The 24,215-nt window shown below is 41.3% G+C and overlaps 1 protein-coding gene across 1 annotated transcript in view; it reads left to right on the forward strand.

The window, feature by feature from the left end:
• The window catches only part of LOC144791729 (cytochrome P450 2J6-like), a 165,375-nt gene that overhangs the window by 43,658 nt on the left and 97,502 nt on the right, over positions 1-24,215 (forward strand). The window contains exon 2 of the mRNA XM_078666497.1: positions 19,520-19,682. Coding sequence (XP_078522623.1) covers positions 19,520-19,682 — 163 coding nt within the window. The remainder of the gene's footprint in view (positions 1-19,519; positions 19,683-24,215) is intronic.

A 24,215-nucleotide genomic window follows, 5' to 3' on the forward strand; every position in this document is an offset into this window, starting at 1 on the left:
ACTCATACAGCCATTATCACTTAACAGGCGTTCACACTGCCAGACATGCAGACGTTCTTTCACACGTAAGCACACGCACACATAGGACATGTGACAGTTCCACGCATTGGTGAATTTGTAAATAAAAAAAATAAGTGCTGGGGCTCTCGCCAGAAGGCAGCTTGCACCAACCCATCATGGTCTGGGACTGACGGCCACCCCCGCTCCCTTATCATGCAAACTATAGTCATCAAAACTTATCAGACAAACAACAGAATTCTTTGGAAGGCGGGCCGTATTTATTGAAATATGAAACAAAATTAAAATTGAATAAAATAACATTATTTACATAATTATTAAATGCAAAATTCAGATATTAGATTTACATCAAGTTTAGACAGGTATGATGGGCTAACCTTAACAAATGTCTAATACAGCATGTTTCCTAACCGAATCTAACATCCTCATATCAATTTTGCATTCTAATAATTTCGGGTCCTACGGCAATGTCGCTAACCAGTGTAAGATCCTTTTACCCAGCTACGCTCTCACGTCCGAGATGCGCATGCGCAACAAGTGCCCGGTTACTAGGAGAGTACGTCCCTCTCCTGGTTGCCCTCGTGCGCTCCGTGAACTCCATTTAACCATAACAGGAGGGCCCTTACACTCGCCCCATTTGATGACGTCATAGCGTATGTGAGGGGTGGCTACCAGCCTGAGGAAAGTGTGACTCCCTCCCCCGCACCCTTCCAAGCGACGGATATCCGGCCCCTGAAGTTCTGGGAGAGACCAATGGCCCCTCCCCCTGAGCGACCCCATTCGATGAATGGTGCCGCCCCCTAAGGACCTTAAATTGCTGCTCACCGATTATGACCTTACAGGCCAGCATAGTTGACCGACTATCTGGGCCCCCCAAAAGTCTACACTGAAAGGTCATATCCTCCTCGCAAAACCTTCTACCCATGCTAAGATGTTCCTTATGAATAGGGCATTCCCTGACTCTGTCAAATGGATCCCATTCCGCACGTAGAACTGTTCCCCCCAGATGCAACCATGAGGTATACTCGGTAGGTAAGGAGTTCGAAATAGCTTGTCTATTTTACTGTTGACCCTCTTTACCGAGTGATTCAACGCCCTGACTGATTCACCCCCCCTCCACTGCAGCCTCGGTATCAACTGTGACCACACTATAGTGCAATCTGGTAACAGTTTCGCCAGCCACCCTGCCGCTGAGATGATTTCTTCCAACAGGACCCTTCTGCCCAAGTCTACTAAATCATTCCCCCCCCAGGTGTAAGATGACCACTGAGGGCGGTGAGGTGTGTCTCTCGAGTAGATCTGATATGTACCCCATAAGCTGACTGAGGCGAAGCCCCCCTCTGCCATGGAAGGAAACATTGAAACCCCCGCACTCCGCCCTCCGTCTACCCGTTCCTGCAAGGAAAATTGGCTTTGCATAAGAATGACCGACTACCCATACAACATATGTCCTTCGTTTGTCTTCCTGCCGTTGCCGAGATGTTGATTGTTGGATTTGATGATCCCGTAGTAGTTTCCGTCCTGCGTCACAGGCCCGAGAAACTAGAAATAAACAAGACAAAAGGCAGGCGTCAGAGGGGCGGAGGTTGACCCTTACAACATGTGCAACCGTACATAACACTTATAGGCATTGGAAGACCATCTCCCAATCCTCTTCACACTATTGACATTCAATCCCCTTGCAGTGGCCTCTGTGGCTGCCCCTATCCGGAACGAATGTGTCCCAAAGTCTTTGGGGTTTAAACCAGCTTTGGCAATACTCATGGCTAAGACTCTTTGGAACTGAAACCTGGTCAAAGGGGTGCCATCAATATGCATTAACAACATGTGACAGTTCCACGCATTGGTGAATTTGTAAATAAAAAAAATAAGTGCTGGGCTCTCGCCAGAAGGCAGCTTGCACCAACCCATTTCTCCTGTTAGCACCACCTAAAACAGAACAAACTACTAACCTTGAAAGTGGTGTGAAGATGTGGCGTAATGGCCAGAGCTGCTGACTTTGGCGCTGAGGAACCAAGTTTAAGTCTCGGCTATGGCTCAACATCCTGTGATTCTGGGCAAATCACTTAATCTCCCCGTGCCTACCATAAATGAATGTGTCATTAACTGGGGCTCATGAAAAGTGCTGGTGTTGGTGATTAAGTGTTTGTTGGTGCTGAGCACCGGAAACCAGTGGGTCAAATTAAGCACTGGTTCGACGGGCTTTTCACTTATTTGAGATAGTAAGAGGTTCAGGAAAATTGGGTGGGCTTAAACATCACCAGAAGGGAAATGAATATTATTGACACAGAATGTAATATCTAGAAGCGTAGCCTCGCTTTGGGCTTTCAGATTGCAACCAACAAGTCACTCCAATTCTACAAGTAATGGGTCGCATCAAAGGTTAATTTCTGGAGTCACCTCTGTTGCTCAAGGTCCGGGTAATGCTTTCATTGCTGATAATCTTTCTAAAAGACAGAGGATCACCCTGATAACCAGACAAATAACCAGTAAATAAAAATAAGCTGAACAAAATAGAGCGCTGCACAGGGCTTAGCTGTGCTGTCACATGCTGATGACCAAATGTCCTTGCACTTTGCTATCAAGAGATCTCAGTTGAGAATCCTATCTCTGTTAGTCCTGGCGTTTTTTGCTAACAGCAGTTTGGATTCTGCAAATCTGTTGTGATGCAGGCATTTTCAGATCCTTAGGCAAAATTGCATTTGTCCATTTGTCATAGTATTTCCCATTATACCAAGGTGTTTTTAGGTCATTTGTTGAAGTTTTGCATCCCTTCCTGTTACTTTGTGAAAGTACTGTCACATAGCTGCCTGAAGAGCCTTAATGTAGATTTGACCTATTAAATCTTAATAGTTACTGTGTATTCCTATCCCAGCTCTAGTCAAAGAGGCATGTTCATGGGCTGTACCGGGGCCTGTGCCATCTATACTGCTTTCGCAGGATAATACAAAATAAACATACGTGGCAGTGGGAATTTAATTTGATTGAGTTGTATCTTCAGAGCAAAGACCTTGCCCCGAGAATGATGTGGTTTCCAGGATCTGGGAGCATTCTACTTCTTCTCTGGATCAGGATGCTTGGTATTAGATGTGGTCCTGAACGTGGGGGTACATGCACTGACCTTAAGGCAGTTTTCACTCAAAAGAAAGCTTCCCATCAAAGGGTGTTGCATGAGTTCTGTGGTTTTCAGCCAGATTTACAACTTACAAATCTTAAACTTACAAAAACCTGGAAATGTTGCATCACTGTTGCGAAAATTATTTGTCAGCTAACACCGCAGGGTTAAACTGGTAGTCGAAGATGCTAAATCCCATCTTCCAGAAATAAATTGTGATGGGGCCCCAATTAATTAAAAAAATATTGCCGGGAGGGCTTTGTCATTTGGGAAATCACTGGGAATTTTGCAGGTTCAAGATTTCAGAAATTCTGATGAGCATTCTCTTGCAGAAAGTCTGTGGAAGTTTTTTCCAGGGAGTGATTAATTAATTTTGATTACACAAAATTGTTCTATTTTGATAGAAAGTAGCCTTTTACAACTTTCGCAATGTGCCCACATTTTTGGAAGAGTCAATTAAATCTTTTTCTGGTCATTTCTACAGGTCCACTCTGTCGGGTAATTTGAGGTTTAGGCAAAATGGACACGATAAAATAAACCTCTCAATATATAGAGTTGTACATATACAGAGCCTGATTTAGAATTTGTATGTTTAACACAGTGGGAAAATTACAATTTCTGCCAGGGTGGTGGTGGAAAACCTACCATATTCAGATTGTCCTTCAAGAGTGACGGAGGCTTTGTCGGCAAAGTGGCTGCATTCAAACAGTACCTGGAAAACCCACCAATGCCTGTCATTGCTTGGGGAACGTTTGTAACCATATGTTGGCACTGCCAGTGTACCCAAAACCGGTGACACATTGTCAGTGCTAACATACCCACTTTCCCTCTCATGAATGGGGTGTTGGATTTGCAGCATGTTAGGGACATCATACTTACCATTCTGTGAATCTCTGCAACCATTTCCTTGGTGGTGTGTCACAGTGTCGTGTATTTCTATAGGTTCTGAATCAGTCCCCCTATTCCTGACCCTATTTTGGTTAAACTAACTATCAAGTTAACTAACAGTCAGCCCATGAGGCAAGAAAACCCCCATGATGCAGATACCGTTATCTGACGCAGTCACACTCCGGCACAGGAACGTGTTATCTGATTAGGTCATAACGCTTGAGATCTAATTAGACAAGCGACATTCCTCCAGCCCCTGATAAGGCATACGACGTTCTCATAACAAATCAAACCTATGACAACCTGGAAAATCCGTGCGGCCATTGTTTTGATTTCACAGAGAACTTTAGTAAAGAATGTGCTAACGAGCAAGTCGTATGACATCTTTATTGACGTATCTATGTCCATCCTTACGTCAATCTCGGCACCTTTAAGGTATAAATATTGCCGACCTTGCCCTATGCAAACACACGCGTGGTGACAAGACGGAGCAGCCATACTTGCCGAAGCCGAGAGCAGAAGCAGACCCCGCTGGCAGCAGCCCCGCCTTCCTGACGCGCTGAGAGACGCGCTGCTATCTCAAGCCGAGAGACCCAGCACCGGCGCTTTCGGGCAGCCCTCGCAGGCAGCCTGGAATATCGAGAGCAGAGAAAGAGATACCATTCCTCATTCATCCTAACTTCCAGGTACAGAACTGAATAACCCCTCACAGAGAATTCTTTAGTTATTCACTTGGCAAAAACAAACTTAACTTAAACTGTAACTTTCTATTCCCGCCCACGCATTAGACTTAGGTCAGGTACACGGGGTAGGCGTATTTAGAAACACCAGTTGAGTACGTTTAGTCAAATGTATATGTGTATGTAAATATATTTTAATCATTTTAACATCATATGGCTCAGAAACCATATCAATGTTTTTACAGTATTATTTTATACTATTGCTTTTAATGTATGCACTTTACTTAACTATAAGTATTGCAATAATATCGATCCATTTCTCTTGTACGAGAAAAGAGACTGATCAATAAATAATACCTTTTTATTGAACACGCCTGTCTCTTCCTTTTCTCTACATTCTGATGAGACTAAGAATGCACGTACTGACTGAGTAAAATAATTGCCTTGTGCTCACACGACTCTCGAGATTGACTCTTGATTAGGGGAGAGCAAAGTTGTCATGTTCTATGGTTGTCAGAAACTAAATCCCTTCTTGTCTAATCAGGGAAGTTAATCCTTCCTTGAACATTCGAGAAAGTTTCTAGCGAACTCTGAGCTTAGCTGGCAAACCCAAAAATTAAGTCTAGTATCGACAGTAGTAGACCTAGTTAACGTCTGGCCTAGGCCTTTACTGCTGTAGGTACTATTCCAATGCGCAGAGCCTATTGGGAAAATAGGAACTACACTACATGGCGCCCAACGCGTTTGGAAAGGGCGATAAAACTAACGTAAGACATTTAGAGTAACTCAGTCGTGCTTTCTCACTCAGACCCCTTTTCCCAAATACTCCAAAGACGTCTGGAGTGGGTGAAAGGTTATATCCTCCAAAACCTCGCAGGAGGGAACTCCTATGTATGGTTCTTGGTATAGTCAACGTTGAAGGATAAACAGTTCCAAAATATTGTGCATCTAATCTTTGTTCCACAAAGAAACCTGATCTGCAAATAGACATAATACCATCCTGTCTGTAAAATGGGAGACAGTGATGAAGAAAGAGAAACAGTTAGATTAGCTACTGAACTCGCAGATGCTGATGCTACCATGCAAGCAGCAGACCCGAATATAACACTAATTCCGGTCATTAAAAGGAGATCTATAACCTTAAAACTTATAGAAAATGGACTGACACCTAGAGGTGGCACAGTCATATTCGTAATTGAGGCACACGAATATCGGCAGACAGAGGTATACTATTCATGGATACATTTTCCAGCAGCAAATGCTGTAACAAAGTACTTCCACTATTACAAAATAGAGGAACCTCCTAATGAGTACACTCCTTTCGAGGAGGTGGAAGTACCACTCAAATTCCAAGAGCATTTGCTCTTATTTGATGGCGCCCTAAAACATAACAATCACATTACAAGGCTCGGTCCTTTAGGAAGACCAGGAGCAACGTGGCCGGTCTTAGCCGGATACACACCACATCCAGACATCGAAAGAATGCCTGCAGCAGAGCTGTTAATACAGCTAAAACAACTACTAAAAATTCATAGACAATTAGTTCAGTATGTAATGCGGACTTCAACAATTCAGCCAGCGATTAAACTTCCACAGCTGACCCCTCACCAGGGGAACACAAATAAAATCACACCACAGAACATCCAATCCTGCCTAGGTAAAGTTCCAGCTAAACGGGAACAAATACCATTCTGGTTGGCACAGAAAATCACCCAAATAGAGGCGGTGTTTCCTGACACCACCCCGCTGGAAAAACACAGGATTCTGACTATATGTCTCCCAATGGGAATCGCACCACACATTGAGGACTGTGACACTTGGGGTACAGTCTTTGCTTCCATCTACACAAAAACGCACGGTGTTCCATCCATTTCGGTAATACCAGATGTGCTAAAACAAATTCAAGATGAATACGGTCCAGAACCTGCTTTAACTCTTGGTATGAAATTACTAAAAGACTTCAAGCAGGTCTCGGCTATATTATTAGCCAACATAAAAGGTGAAGCAGCAAACGTGGCGATCCGCCAGAGGTTAAAAGAGACAGATATAGCAGACCAACCAGCTGAAATTGCCAGAATCATAGAAAAATCCTATGAAGAACTAGGCAGAGATAGTCTAGGTGGAATACCAGTAAAACCGCAACTGACTACAAGTCCAGAAAAAATATTTTTTAATAATAAAAATTCACCAAAAAAGAACTGGGATGGAAATAAACAATCCAATCCTAAAGAAAAGAAATTCCAGTCCAGAGGAAGGTCTCCGAGGCGAAGAGAGAAATCTCCAAACCAAAGACAGAGGTCACCACAGAGTGACCCCTCTGGGAATAGATATAACCTTAGAAATAGGGATAATATTAAAAAACCTGATAGATATCAAGACATTGATACACGTCCCTCTCAATCTTTTCAGAATTCCTCGCAGAAATCGGAAAGAAGAGGACGATCAGAAGAGCACGCCAAGTCCAAAGACAAGGAACCTGCTCAGCTAAAAAAGAAATTACAATTTCCAAAAAAGAAGGTAGCCAGTATCAAGGTAGTTAACAATGCCGAGAATACTGAGGACACAACTGAAAAACGGAGAGTGGGCTCAGACAATGCTAGACAGCGCAGCAGAGGTGAGCATAGCTCGCAAAGTCCTTATGAATCATCTGGAGACAGTGGACACGAATGAATACCTTCAAGTGGAAACTGCAGACACCAGAGTTAGCAAGCCCCACAAGATATACGAGATAACATTACGTATAGAGGGAGATAAGACTAGGAAAATAAGGGGACTATTTTGGGATAACCTCTCCAAAGGCTATGACATCCTTCTAGCTGAAAAAGACTGGCCACCAGAGTTTGTCAGGGAGTGCCCTCATGGCGAAGAAGTAATTATGCCTGCCTTCTCGAATCAAATACCGATTCATAAAAAATACACACTTGCTAGAAAGTGGGCAGTGGCCTTAGCACCTGCTTTATATAAAAATCATGTAGGATGGGATGAGGATTCTCCTCCTCACAAAATCCAGTTAAAATCACAACCAACTGCACAAAGGCAGTACCCAATTAAGCAAGAAGCTAAAAAACAAGTAAATGAAATACTAGATCAGCTAGAATACCAGGGGGTGATTGAAACTTGCACCTCACAAATGAACAATCCTTTGTTTCCGGTCTCCAAACCAGACAATTCGTACCGTCTAGTTTTGGATTACCGACACCTTAACACATGTTGCAAAACCTTTGCAGTGCAAAACTCACACAGTGCTGCACTAATGAATAACATAGTGCGCAAAAAATACAAAACAACCTTGGACATCTCCAATGGATTCTTTTGTCAAAACATAGCACCAGAGAGCAGATATTTAACTGCATTCTCAGTAAATGGCACTCAAAAGCAATTCTGTCGGTTAGCCCAGGGGTACAAGAACAGCCCGGGGGTATTCTCAGCGAGAGTAACAGAATTACTACAACTATATGATGATGAAGCATTATCTTATGTTGATGACATTTACCTAACAGATGATGACTTGGAGACTCACTTGAAAAGAGTGAACACCATAATACTTGGGTTCGCTGCAGAGGGTTACAAATTCAACTTCAAAAAGTCCAGAATTGCCCATCTAAAAATTCTATACGAAGGATATGAATTATCAAGTATAGCCTGGTTGACAATTTTTTAAGAACTAGAAGAATTAAAAAATCTAAAATATGAAAAGATGTATCCTCTGCCAATCGACATTCTGCCTCTACGACATTACGCCTGTGTAATCTATACAGACGGACATGCTCAACCCTCTGTTTGGGGAGAACAAGCATACAACCCCACATGTGAGATTACAAAAGAAGTGTGGCGCGGAGGTAAACTAAAACCTCTATTAACAAAATCACACTCAGTAGAAACTAATTCAGAACAACAAACTGAAATAATAGCTTTGAAAATGGCGCTAGATAATGCGGATCGCGAATTCCCGACACTTATAGTGTCAGATTCATATTACTGCGTCAAAGCATATAACAAGGATTTGCAGACATGGATTCAGAACGGTTACAAAGATGACACAGATGCATCAATAAAGCAGAGACTGCTCTGGGAACAAGTAGCTCTTTTACAAAAAGAACTACCAAAGACTCACGTGACTCACTCACTGAGTCATCAACATGATGGCGTTCACGTTGTAGGGAATTTATTGGCTGAAACAGCCGCAGCGGCAGCCACTAAATCGGCTCCCGTAGATCGAAAAAAGCGTACATTAAAATACATTGACGGTGAAACAATGCTGGCGGTGAAAACGTCATCAAAAGGCGACTGCTCAGCGTTACCGATCAACTATCCACTCAATTATACATACATAATCGATGCAAACTCCGTCCCTTTTGCTCGAATCCCTGGAGTGGGGGATAGAGTGATTCCAAACATGGACAGGAGAAACTTGTTAATCGCAGACGCACACATGGGCGAGGGTCTCAGACACCTTAAATTAAAAGATTCTCTGGAAGAATTACAATCACGGTACTGGTGGCCAGGCATGAGCCTGCACTACACCATGTTTGTAAAAAACTGCCCAAACTGCAACAGAGATCGCAGTGGGGAGAGAAGCAGTTTAATACCTCGTCGTATCAAGGCAGATAATATTACCAGCAAAAAGAATGGCTTGCGATTAACATATACAGGCTAGTTTCCACTTATAATGTAGATCACCAGCACTCGGCTGACATCCGGACTATTATACAAGATTTGCGAGTCTAAATGGCATATACGCTAAGAGCATGCTACGTTCGACCATTGTTTTCACTCAGGCAATCCAGCCTGGGGGGGAAACATGGCCAAATGAGCACAGCCCAGCGGGAATCTTCTCACTTCCTTCCTGAGGGTACGGGATGGTGTAAAGAAAAAACCAAGGCAGAAAGCAATCTATAATGGAAAGGATATTAGGTTCGGGAGCTGGGGGGGTCAAACATCTAATAAGTGTCCAACGTAGTCTAAATAACTTGCCAAGAAATTCTCTGAAGGGATTCAGTCCGTACGAATTATTATTCGGAACTAGGATGTTGATCTCTGACCTTGATAGTCAGACTTCAGTGGTAATAGAAAAAACCTTTGATGTCAAAGACCGTTTGGCTATTTTGCAGGACTTAAACAAAACAAGAAAAGACCTGAGCAACATACAGTTGAAACAACAGCCAACAACCACTGAAGAATCACCACCTGTCCCAGCAAGACCTGTCTGGATTCCAAAAGTCGGGGATCTAGTCAGGGAGAAGATCGCGGTAAAGAAGGAATTTGGGCCTTCTTACAGAAAAGCAGTTCCTGTCTTGTCTGTCAACGGGACAAGATCAGTTGTACTACCGCCACTTGCTGGAAAAAAGGAGAACCGAGTTGTATCCATCGACCTGGTAAAACCACAACATGTGGCCGATAACAAACAGTAGGCCAAGTGGACTCCCAATAAGTAGCAGAACACCAAGGTTTGCTACCAGCACAGAGGTCCTAACAAAAAGGCTCATCACATTCGAAACGCCTAAAGAAGAACAAGAAGGACTATGCAACAATGCAATAGAACTAAGACCTCTGAAAACCCAAATAAAGACATTTAGCAGAGACACACCAATCTATACTGAAGTACCAAGTAAAAATGCAAGGAACAAAAATCCTGAAGCAATTGGAAAAATTGACAGAACTGCATCCGGGTACTTCATCAACTTCGATGATTCCTCTGACGGCTTCAGTGAATCAAAGACACAGCCATCATCAAAATCCTTTAAAGACAAAGCTAAGGAACTTTTGAAACATCTGAAAGAAACATATCTGGTTTCTCCGTGGATTGAATTTTGGGTGGGTTTTGGTGCATTTATCCTCATACTTTGGCTCATCATGGTATTTACTTTGGGACGCTTCATTGAGGGAAAATATGCTAAAATGGACACAGCAAGTCAGAACATCAACTTGGTCCTCAAACCACACACATCTTCACACGTCGAGAAAAGAGAACTTTCTTCAGAACTTTCTTCAGCCAACTTCACAGCCAATCCTATACCTGGTGGGGTAGCCTGGGACAACACTGACTATGAAATTTATGGTCCGGTCGAGATCCTGAAATATCCACACCAAATCAAGATCTCTTTGAGTGACTTTGCAAAACCAAACTCATTTGCTGATGATTGGGACTTCGAGAGTATTAACAACATGATGTCTGACTTAGTAATGTCTGCTAAATTTACAAAACATGATTATTTGCAAGGTTCTACAAATTATGATAGTATGTATTGCTATAACCATTATGGTAACCATTTTTTGCATAAATCGGCACAACCTAGAAATGTTTTAAATTATAATCAATGGGAACATTGCGCTACACCTCCAAAAGGGAGCTCTAGAACCGTGTATGACAAATATTCATATTTTTCAGGTTTTAACATAAGTAATGCTGAAACATTTTATTTTAAATTGTCAAACAAGACAGGGATGAAAACCATGATAACCAACACAAAATTGATATATTCAGATTCATTCTTTGAAAAAATGAATACATTTGGATTTGATTATTGGGACAAAAATGTTGATTTGAAAAGTGTTTGGGGTACAAAAGAATGGCAAGTACAGGGTTTAGAAGCTTTGTTTAGAGCCTGCATGATCCCAGAACAAATGATATTTTTAAATGACACTGTTCAACAAACCACCTGTCTTGGCTTAGCCAAAATCAAAGATTTAAATAATCCGTCTATTCCAAAGCCAACAATGTTTAGCAATAACTCTGATACAGATGAAGAGATAGACGTAAACCATATATTAAACAAAAACAGAACACATCCTGATTGGAAACAATGGTTGATCTGGCCCACAGATACAAATAACTGTCAAGATAGATTCCTGAATAAAACACAGGGTTTCAAAATGACCAGGCCAGACCCTAGATATCCTCAAAGACATCACCCAGGGATAATAACAACCTACAGTGTGGGCAAATTATGCCTTCAATGGCTACAGACTTCCACACTGCCTGAAATTAAGCAACACCTAACTTTACTTACTGATGGTGCTGACTTGCGTGATTTCATACTGGGACCACGCAAACAGCGTCAAAAGCGTTTCATAGCAGCCTCTGTATATGCAGCATACAATGAGGCCTGGAAGGTTACTCAAATTGAGACAGCAGAAAGAATACGGGAAATTGACCGTATTAATTTGGAAAAATCACTTTCTGTAGTGGACAATGGGTTAATGACTCTGTCCTCCAGAATTTTTTCATTGGACAGCATTGTGTCTTCAGCAATCGATATATTATCGCAAGACTTACTGTTATTACAACATGGTCAGTCACAATTGCGTTCCATTGTACAGCTTGGCTGGACGTTACAAAATCTGCGTTCAGGCTATGTGCCTTGGCGTTTAATCAACACAACGTCACTATTCCAAATCTTTAACCTTACTGATAGACAAATCGGTATGGCGCAAAAGGGTGCTGATTATACAATCTTGAGCATTGAAAAACTAGAAAGATTACCAATGACAATGTCAGAACGACCTGTCAGTGAATGGACAATCCACGGAATCATAAACATTCCAATCTCAACCTTCAGGTTTCAATACTGCCAAAAATATATACAGGCTGGCATGTACGAGAAATTGGGAAAGGGGTACCTTAAAACAACTTGGAACCTGCCCTATTCACATGCATGTGTCAGTAATAAAGGACAGAAAGTGTTTCTTAGTGGCAACAATTGTGCTATGTCACTAAGCGGCACGCTTCTGTGTAACGGAATTAGTTTGCATGGAGCCTGTGAAGGGAATTCATACAACCTTTCATGTCACCAGCAAGGCGCACCTGCAACTGAAATAGAACCATTCTTTCAAAGACTCTATAATGGGAGTTACATTCTTATTGTAGACCGCAGATGTTGTAGTCTTATGCCCGGGACTCCTTATCTAGTAACTACAACGGCGAAGGTCAAGTGCTGTGGACGCTCTTTATTCCCCAGCTCCTTTCCAGACAGGGAGGCAAGGGCATGGCCCAGTTTGAAAATTACTTCTATTCGAATAGACACTTGAAGCAGAATGAAAACAGTGCTTCTTCAGACGCCTACAAGGCTCACGTCATCAAAAGAAACGTATGATCTACAAGTCGCAAGGACGACTGCAGAGATACATACATTATTATCAACTAATTCCCCCGTACATTTCGCGGAAATCCTAAGCGAAATCTTAAATATTTCTGATACCACTGGGGTCTCAAAGGTATTTAAGACAGTATTTTCGATGGCATTAACACCATTCAAAGCCATACTGGGTATTTTTCCAGATTTCGTCCATTCGATTTTTGGCGGACTTCCCCTGATCCTGGGACTAATTGCAGGAACCCTATTCCTAGTCCTTATTTTTCGTTATGGCAACCCATGTCACAGATCAAACTCTCGCGACAATGGAAGATACGATCCTAGCCATTGGATACCGGGACCGGATATCAAAAATCCTGGGACTCTCCCGGCTTAGAGACCTGAACATGACTTGGTTTCTATCATTTCGACCAATGTGGCAAAGGTGTGTTTTACCTGTACTAAGGTGTCTGCTATGCGGAGAAGAATGCGTGTTAGACACCTGTCTGACGCTACAATCGGATGCGCCGGTGGATGCAGATACACTGTTGGTTCCTACCAAGGTTCACGCTTTGTGCTGCCCTCAAAGGCTGCCAATCCTGATGACGGCATTCCTGGAATCTTCACCACTGCGATTGAAGAGTAGTGAAGTTCAAGATGAAAGCAGCATCGAACAGGTACGACCTTCTGTCAGCAATGCGAATCAGAATGTCAATGGAGACAATCATGCGCATGAATGCATGGTTACACCTATTTCCGACTTAGTGGAACTTTCCCATGAAGCTGTTGACAGTTTTTTCGAAAGCCTGAATGATATGATGTTCTCTCCAGAACAGAAATAGAGACTTTTGAGTAAACTCGCACACGGCGTTCCCTGAATTCGGCCTTCAACTTTAAAAATAAAGTCACATGAACAATTTCACTCCAGTTCACGGACAGCAATTTTTTCAGCATGCCCCTTAAAATATTTTTCTACATATTTTTTCCCGGGACACTGATCTTCTGCTTAAAGTAAGAAACTATTCCTAGAGAACTAAAATTTCTATTTTTAGATACTTTATAGACTTTAGCTGCCCGCTGGTAGGTTCACAAATATTTTATTATGTGATGAAATGGTCTCGAACTTCCTTTCTGTATAGCCATATTAAGAGCCATTTCATGTGTATTTCTCATATACCAATAAGCAATAATGCATAAAAATGCGTGTTTACTTTTGCATTTAATTCATAGCTTAAGTGCATACAATATATATGACTGCAATTTTTCAGTATATTTGAAAATTTCGAAATGCATTTATGTATTTTGGGGTGGTAAGGTATACACTATACTCTATAGTATGCTGTACTATGTTATACTATGCATAGATTAGTAGATATGACCATAGTTAGCGTGGAGTGGGTGTCGTGTATTTCTATAGGTTCTGAATCAGTCCCCCTATTCCTGACCCTATTTTGGTTAAACTAACTATCAAGTTAACTAACAGTCAGCCCATGAGGCAAGAAAACCCCCATGATGCAGATACCGTTATCTGACGCAGTCACACTCCGGCACAGGAACGTGTTATCTGATTAGGTCATAACGCTTGAGATCTAATTAGACAAGCGACATTCCTCCAGCCCCTGATAAGGCATACGACGTTCTCATAACAAATCAAACCTATGACAACCTGGAAAATCCGTGCGGCCATTGTTTTGATTTCACAGAGAACTTTAGTAAAGAATGTGCTAACGAGCAAGTCGTATGACATCTTTATTGACGTATCTATGTCCATCCTTACGTCAATCTCGGCACCTTTAAGGTATAAATATTGCCGACCTTGCCCTATGCAAACACACGCGTGGTGACAAGACGGAGCAGCCATACTTGCCGAAGCCGAGAGCAGAAGCAGACCCCGCTGGCAGCAGCCCCGCCTTCCTGACGCGCTGAGAGACGCGCTGCTATCTCAAGCCGAGAGACCCAGCACCGGCGCTTTCGGGCAGCCCTCGCAGGCAGCCTGGAATATCGAGAGCAGAGAAAGAGATACCATTCCTCATTCATCCTAACTTCCAGGTACAGAACTGAATAACCCCTCACAGAGAATTCTTTAGTTATTCACTTGGCAAAAACAAACTTAACTTAAACTGTAACTTTCTATTCCCGCCCACGCATTAGACTTAGGTCAGGTACACGGGGTAGGCGTATTTAGAAACACCAGTTGAGTACGTTTAGTCAAATGTATATGTGTATGTAAATATATTTTAATCATTTTAACATCATATGGCTCAGAAACCATATCAATGTTTTTACAGTATTATTTTATACTATTGCTTTTAATGTATGCACTTTACTTAACTATAAGTATTGCAATAATATCGATCCATTTCTCTTGTATGAGAAAAGAGACTGATCAATAAATAACACCTTTTTATTGAACACGCCCGTCTCTTCCTTTTCTCTACATTCTGATGAGACTAAGAATGCACGTACTGACTGAGTAAAATAATTGCCTTGTGCTCACACGACTCTCGAGATTGACTCTTGATTAGGGGAGAGCAAAGTTGTCATGTTCTATGGTTGTCAGAAACTAAATCCCTTCTTGTCTAATCAGGGAAGTTAATCCTTCCTTGAACATTCGAGAAAGTTTCTAGCGAACTCTGAGCTTAGCTGGCAAACCCAAAAATTAAGTCTAGTATCGACAGTAGTAGACCTAGTTAACGTCTGGCCTAGGCCTTTACTGCTGTAGGTACTATTCCAATGCGCAGAGCCTATTGGGAAAATAGGAACTACACTACAACAGAGCTACCACTTTCATCTATGATGGCCGACCAGCCAGCCTAAATTGGTAGCTGACCTAACACCATGTCTGGTGCAGGAAGTCTCGAGAAACATAGTCTCCACAGGTGGCACGTTTTAATCAAAGCAAAAGACACACAGATGCTGGGCAGAATGCAGAGCAAATTGAACATTCACCCCCAGTCAATAGATCTGGGTTAAAGCCATCGTTCTTTTGCTGACCATGCCAACTCAGTTTAGATGCAGCAATATGCAAATCAGTCTTGACCCTGTGAAATATGGGAACAGTCCAGACCGAATTGCCAATCCAGGTCCCCCCTGGACCGGAAACAAGCATCGTAGGACCGGGTTTGGGGTTTCACCCCTCATCAGCCAGGATAGCTTGATTCCAGTGCATCCTAATTTCCCCCAAGGGACCCCCACCCTTATGGCGGGTGGTCCGCCCGTAATCCAAATGGGCCCCTAAGTGCTCTGGGTATGCTGAAACAGAAGTCCCGAGTTCACTGTGCAACTGGAATCAATCTATCCTGACTAATGAGGGGTGATACCCCAAAATCGGTCCTAGGATGCTTGTTTCCAGCCCAGGAAGGACCTGGCTTGGCAGTTTGGGCTGGACTGTTCCTATGAGCCACAAGGTCAAGACTGATTTGCTTATGGCCAGGTCTAAACTGGGGTGGCTTAGTGAGCAAACAAATGATGTATTTTACCCATATCACTTGACTGGGGTGAATGTTTTGATATGTTCTGCATTCCGTCCATCAGTTGTGTGTCTTTTACGTTTTAATGGAAAGCATACAAGGTAGGGCATTTATATTGGATCAGTGACTAAATATCGAGGGACAGAATATCAAGTCCCTATCTACAAACAGGTAAGTACTAAAATATCGAGTACAAATTATCGATGTTTAAAGTATAGTTAACTAAAAGATCACATTTTTTAAATGTATTAAAAATAATATAAAAGTAATTAAATAATGAAAATAATTGAGTAAAACATAGTTAAAATATTGTAAAGAAGCTTAAAATGTAAAAAGAATAAATGTAATGTAAAAAAACATTTTTTTCAACATATATATTCACTTAATAATATAAAATATTTATTAATCTTAATTTTGAAATATTTAAAACATAAAAAATATATTTATATATATATATATATAAATAAACTTATTATATAATATATAAATAAATAATATATAATAATTTCTATAATTAAAGTAATATTGTTTATGTTAATTAATAATGTACACTACCTTAAATATAACAAAATTAAAAATGTTGCATAGCTAAGGGAATAAATTTAGTATTCACACTCCAACAAGTGCAAAAATAGGGAATTTGTTGGATAGAGGGGGGGTACAAATTACTATTCCCACTCCAGTGAGTGAAACAGTAGGGAAAGTGTTGGATATCGAATGGGTAAAAATGACTATTCCTACTCCAGGGAGTGGGACAGTAGGAAAAGTGTTGGATAGCGGGTGGATACAAATTACTATTCCAACTCCAGCGAGTGGAACAGTAAGGAAAGTGTTGGATAGCGGGTGGGTAAAAATTACTATTCCTACTCCAGCGAGTAGAACAGTAGGGAAAGTGTTGGATAACGGAAGTGTAAAAATTACTATTCCGACTCCAGCGAGTGGAACAGTAGGGAAAGTGTTGGATAGCGGGAAGGGAAAAATGACTATTCCCACTTCAGTGAGTGGAACAGTAGGGAAAGTGTTGAATAGCGTAGAGGAATAATATAGTAGCCCCAGTCCTACAATTCAATTAAAATCAATTAACAAATAATTAATTATTTAATTAACCTCCCACTATTTTCCCATATAAACATCACCTCCAATAGAGTAAAATAGTAATAAATGTACATAATTAATTAACATTTAATGAATTAGCTAATCACAATTAACAATAACATTTAATAACAATATCTAAATTAATGAACACAATTAACAGTATGAAACAACCTTGATTAAATATTATATAAATATTAATAAAAATGTATTTTCAATTAACAATAAAATTAATAACAATGATATCTAAATGAATGAACACAATTAACAGTATGAAACAACTTTGATTAAATATTATATAAATATTAATAAAAAATGTATTTTCAATTAACAATAAAATTAATAACAATGATATCTAAATTAATGAACACAATTAACAGTATGAAACAACTTTGATTAAAAATTATATAAATCTTAATAAAAAATGTATTTTCAATTAATTTAATACACACCACACTCCGCTATCAACACTCAACACACTCCTGAAAAAATGAACATAATTAACATATTAATGCAATAATTATCCATAATTAATATGCAATGAATTACTAATTGTTAAACATTTACATAAATATAAATTAATTAAACACTTTTATTAATAACTTTAAATATTAAAAATGAATTAATTGATTAATTAACAACATTAATTATTAACCATAAAATTATTAATTCATTAATTGATATATTTTTTTATTTAAATTAAATTACATCCCACCCTATTCCCCTATAAACCCAGAACCCGCCACTGAACTAATATACGCATACATTAATTACCAATATTAATCATTAAGCAATAAATTATTAATTAATACATTATTATTTTTTTAATTCAAATTAAATTACTTCCCACCCTATTCCCCTATAAACCCACAACCCGCTACTGAACTAATATACACAAAAATGAATTAACATAAAATTCATTATCTTAAAATTTTTTTACCATACATTAAAACTAATTATATACTTTTAACACATATACTAACATATAATACAATTAAAAAAATGGATATAATGACATTCTATATAATGACATTCTATATAATAATATTCGATATAATGACATTCGATATTACTTACCTATATGTCGATATTATTTCCAACTATATTATGTCTATTCTATATTCTGTCATCTCGATATCTTTGATTCGATATTATGTCCTTTCCATATTTTGGATTCTATATTTTGGGTGTTTACCAATTCTATTGTCAGAGAAGACGATGAGGAATTCTCTCTATCATTGGAGTACGGGGGAACTCCTCCGCTATGGTGGAGGAGCGTCACCCCACTGCTTTCTTGCAGTGTGAGAAGGCAAAACATAAAATGGTAATAACTTTAAGTTATTGGCATTTTATGTTTGATTTGCTTCAGGGCTGCTCTGCTCTCTGAGCAGGGCAGGAGTGGTTTGCCCACTCCTGAGTGCCCAAGACTATTTGGTCGGTCCTCTCGGGCCACACAAACTAGTCATGTGCACTATGCCCTTCTCCATAGAGAACATGCACAGCCCTCTGGCCCCTGGCTGAGCACCGTGTCACGGCAGCACCTTTCGGAGGCAGGAGAGAAGGAGAGCAGGAGCAGTAAAGGCGTGGGACCTGGCGGTTGTTTTGAAAAACAAGTTATACCCCCCCTTATCACGCGACCCCCCTCTCTGTGCAACCCCCTCCCCGTCCAACCCCCCTCCCTGTGCGACCCCCCTTCCGGAGTGACCCCCTCCTCGTGCGCCCCCTTCCCTCACGACCCCCCTCCCCTCATGACCCGCACCCAACCCACGAGCCATGCTGGCCGCTACTGATGCCAGATTCTTTAAATCAGGTCACCCGTCTTTTGTTACATTTCATTTGTGTATCAAAAGCCCTGTAGGTACAGGACAGGTTGGTACTTTGGGTCCAATGCAACCCTAAGATGTGGAGGTGGCAGAGGGTTACTGCTACTAAACCCTGGATTATGGGAGTGTAATGAGAAGACATCAGTACAGTATGAGGGACAACTAGGGAGATGGAAAAGGTATTCAAACAGCACAGATAAGATATCAGCTACTCATTGAGGGTCAGTTAGCCTTTTTATAGCTTAATGAGTGAATGAGGTAGTATGAGGTTCTACATAGACACTTACAAGAACTGTAAAGTAGTTTAAAGATAAAAAAATTATGACATTGATGTGAGGATTTTTTCATTGTGTTTTCACAGCTGGCAAAGACTTATGGGAATATTTTCACTATATGGCTGGGGGGAACCCCTGTGATCGTACTGAATGGGTGTCAGACAATACGGAACGCTCTCACTTCCCATTCGGAAGAACTCTCTGGGCGACCATCAACACCACTCCTATCTGACCTTTTGGGCAATAAAGGTAAGATATCCATGTCTCTCTATGTAACATACTAAGGAATGGCTGACTCACACTCAACTTTGGTTTTACTCTTACCTTAAAATGATGTCCTTTTATCAGAACCATGAAAACAGGTTGCTTTACAAACCCAGGGGCTTGTCTGGCAATGTAACTAGAGATCAATTTTTGACTGAGTTTAGCAATGCAACTTTATCATGGTCTTGGTTGAATATAAGTGCAGAATCTCTGGTGCTAAAAAGTCTGTATTTTTTAATTTATACTTCACATTTTTCCTCCGAAAATATTACAAGATAAATATAGTAATTCAAGAAACTTCTTTTTAATTTTGCTTCAATGCTAAATCTAATTATTAAAAAAACTTACAAGGAGTTCTCTGGGAGATTATTGAAGCCCATATTGGTTTTGTTTCAAAAACAGCTCCTCCACCATTGATCCAGCTTTGTCATTCATCCCACACATTAAACAAATCAAAAATTCTGCATCTTCCATCTGCTCCATCTCCAAAAGTTCAGAAAGTCCTCTCCCCATCCCACCAAAAGCAGCAACACGCTCCTTTGCTCTTGTGTATAAACTGTGGTGTTGCAGTCCTGACCGGTATCTTGAAATTACTACTTACCCTTATCAAAGAAATAGTCTGCTCTACTTTTCGTATCCTCTCTTCTACAGGGAATTCAGCAACAATATACCCATCCTCAGAGTATTTCAGTGCCTCTCCTTTGAAGCAATGATAAAATCAAAGGTCAGAGGTTTTACTTACTCAGATTTATTGAAACTTACTTCCTTATCTGGCCAACCTTCTAAACATCTGAAATAGCCTAAGACCTCAGAATCATGCCCAAACTATTATTGAACCATCCAAACTCAAAACATATAAGTGGTCAATCAATCCTTACCGCACCACAGCATCTGTCTAGATGTCCCTCCATGTTGATCTACAAAATGCTCCAATTTATGGCATTTATAAAAACATAAAAGAAATTCCATTTAGCATACAACTGAGTGATTTTACTTCCAGCTAGCTCAAAAAAAATTCTCTCTCCTTAAAGCTCATTACACTGTAATCACGGCAGTCTCTGTACCATCTATCATTTATCTTCTTGTGATGTATGTTTTTTTTGGTTGACTATGAGTTGCCAAAACAAGGAGTGTTGTGCTGTTCCTCAGGAAGGAGATGTAGAAGTCACACTATGTCTAGATGCCACTGAGTCTCACTGAGATCTACAGTTGGGAATCAATTTGTTGGATTTTAATGCCCTCACACACCCTTTCATGTGTCATGCTTCATCATATGGGCTGCTCCTCGTCGGCTCGGCGTTGCAATACTAGACATATTAGGTAGATCCAGCTCAGCACAGGTACATTGACACATTAAGCACCTTCTTCTTGTGACATTATGATGAACCTTCTGGATACAGAGAGAGTTTCTGTAGTGTAGATAGTTCCCCCCATTTTTCTTATGGTCCTGAAGAATCGCACTTCACAAAACAGCTGTTGGATAGAAGATCTCCGGTAAAGTGCCCCTCTCGGAGGTGAACCCGTTGTGTATTGCACCACCGAGCCGACGAGGAGCAGCCCATATGATGAAGCATGACACCTGAAAGGGTGTGTGAGGGCATTAAAATCCAACAAATGGATTCCCAACTGTAGATCTCAGTGAGACTCAGTGGCATCTAGACATAGTGTGACTTCTACATCTCCTTCCTGAGTAACAGCACAACACTCCTTGTTTTGACGATTGATGTGGGGCAACCGCTTGTGCTTGAACTCCCACTCCTGAGTAGTGGAAATCGCCCCCCCTCCCCCTTGTTGAATGACTATGAGTCACCCCAATGCCTCATAGCGACTGGAATGGTATATGAAACTGCAAAATAAATAAATGTGGACTTCAGTGGACATTATGGATGTCTGCCATGTACAAGGAAATAAAAGTGCACATTTGATAGCTGGTTGCCATTTAACGGCACATCATACACTTAAAATATCCACTTTGTAATGTTGGGTTTCATCTAAAGGTTTGCAGATAACTTTGAATATTAGTGTCTAGCTGGATTAGGCCTAACAAGCAATGTTTCTGAATATAAGGTGACCTTGTGAGTAACTTCAGAGTTCACTTTTCACGTAAAAATATGAAAGGATTTGCAGAGAAAGGTGGACGCAGCCAGATGCAGGATGACTTGCCTGCTACACCTGAAGGAGTATGGATATACTCCAGGACTGAGTAAAACCCTGCAAGGTATGCTGAAAACATGTTTCGTTTGAAGCTTGTATCAGAAGACACAGCTGCTACACCAGCTGCTCTGACCAACTTCATTTGCAAATCATTACAGAGATTGGAGACATATTGCTATTGCCCATCCTGACCAGAGATTACTGAAACTGGATCTCTCAGCAATCTCTCCCTATTACATAGAGAGATCACTAAAGTGTGAGATCGATTTCAGGTGAGTGTGAAGATCATCTAGAGGCGAACATGATGGACTGTGACATGTTACTGCCCTTCCCCACCCAAAATTGGTAAATGGAGGGAAAAGCCCTCTTCTTCCTTCTCTTCATGTCTCACCCAAGAGAGAGCGACCCAGGGACTGTACCAGCCAGTTGAGGTGTCGCAAACTACATGTGAAGATGGTCTATATTAAGCCCTTCCAGATTGCCTGAAGAAAGGATGACTCCTCTTGGTAGTGAAGATACCACCTTGTTTGGGATAATATATGTGTAAAGATGACAGGTGTCTCCTTTGAGGGTCACATCTAGCAGGAAAACCCCAACAAAGTTGGAACAAGCCTCCTTTTTTGATCTTGTGATTATTGATTGAAGAAGTAGATAGCATTGGTGACAAAAATTGGGCAATAATCTTCCTGAGGATCAGGAACAAAAGCCAACATATCAAGGAAAAGAAGATCCTCAATGAAATCCGCAATTACAAATTAAGGAAGGATAATTCCCAAAGGAATAACTCACACTGACAAGGAAAAAATGAGGACCAAAATGAACAAAAAGTGGACATTGAGCACAAAAAAATAAGGGATAGCAATGCATTAAAATACATAATGACTTTTCAAAGGCTGCCTTTTATATGCTGAATCAGAAACTGACCTCACATGAAGAACCTCTACCACAACTTGAATTGAGATAACTAAGACAACTTCCAATGAACTGAGTACCGTCTTGGAAAGGCCATTTTATAAGTTAAATCTTTGCTTTGATTTGGGAACTCATGGTGATGGAGCAAGGATTCGCATATTTCGCGACTTGCTTGGATTCATGAACCTCGAATAACTTATAACAATATAATTCAACCTGTTTGTCTTACTAATTTCCCTTTATTCTGGCATTTGGGGTGTCCTAGTGACGCTTGCGTATGTGTTTACTAACTCAATAACATTTGTATCTAAAATGGCCGCTGCTTGGCGGGGTTTCTTTCTGCGCATGCGTTAGTCACACTCACGTGACGTACTTGCAGTTCTGGTGGGAAACTTTGCGCTTGCACACTTGCTTTTAAGATGGCTGTTGTGACCTCACATGGTGAAGCTTGCACAAATGTTTTATGTTATTGTCTGTTTGCATTAAAACTCTCACGCAATAGTATATTTTAAGTAAAGGGGTATAGAGTAGCTATTCATGGTATACAGTGAATTCATTTATTTCTATGTTTTACTTTGTTTTCGCTTACTTTTCATGTACCACGGTATTGAGGGTCTGATGGGATGCTCGAGAATCCATATTGAAATGCTATTCTGCGCATGACAGACTTCGGCCGGTGACATTGAATGACTGCCAACCAGAGGTGGCAGCCAAGACGTGCCTGGGAAGATGCACCTTCACCCAGCCGACGAAGCCGAACTGTACTGCAAATGATACATTTGTAATGTTTTCATTGTATTCTGTAGAATATCAATCAATCAATCAATCCTACCATTTGTATAGCGCACTACTCACCCGGGAGGGTCTCAAGGCGCTTAGGGGAAGGGGTATGCTACTGCTCGAACAGCCAGGTCTTGAGTTGTCTCCTGAAGGCGAGATGGTCCTGGGTCAGCCGAAGGTGGATGGGGAGGGAGTTCCATGTCTTGGCAGCCAGGTAAGAGAAGGATCTTCCTCCGGCGGTGGCTCTTCGAATGCGTGGTACGGCGGCGAGGGCGAGGCTGGTGGACCGTAGCTGGCGGGTGGGCGTGTAGAAGGTCATGCGGTCGTTGAGGTACTTGGGGCCCAGGTCGTGGAGAGACTTGTGTGCGTGGGTGAGGAGCCGGAACGTGTTCCTCTTGTCGACGGGGAGCCAGTGCAGGTTCCTCAGGTGGCTGGAGATGTGGCTGCGTCGGGGGACATCCAGGATGAGTCGGGCGGAGGCGTTCTGGATGCGCTGGAGTCTTTTCTGTAGCTTGGCTGTGGTTCCGGCGTAGAGGGCGTTTCCGTAGTCCAGTCGGCTGGTGACGAGTGCCTGGGTGACTGTCTTCCTGGTCTCGGTCGGGATCCAGCGGAAGATCTTGCGAAGCATACGCAGGGTGTTGAAGCACGATGAGGAGACGGCGTTGACTTGTC

The sequence above is a fragment of the Lissotriton helveticus genome, chromosome 11 (assembly GCF_964261635.1).
Source record: "Lissotriton helveticus chromosome 11, aLisHel1.1, whole genome shotgun sequence".
NCBI classification, from domain to species: Eukaryota; Metazoa; Chordata; class Amphibia; order Caudata; family Salamandridae; genus Lissotriton; species Lissotriton helveticus.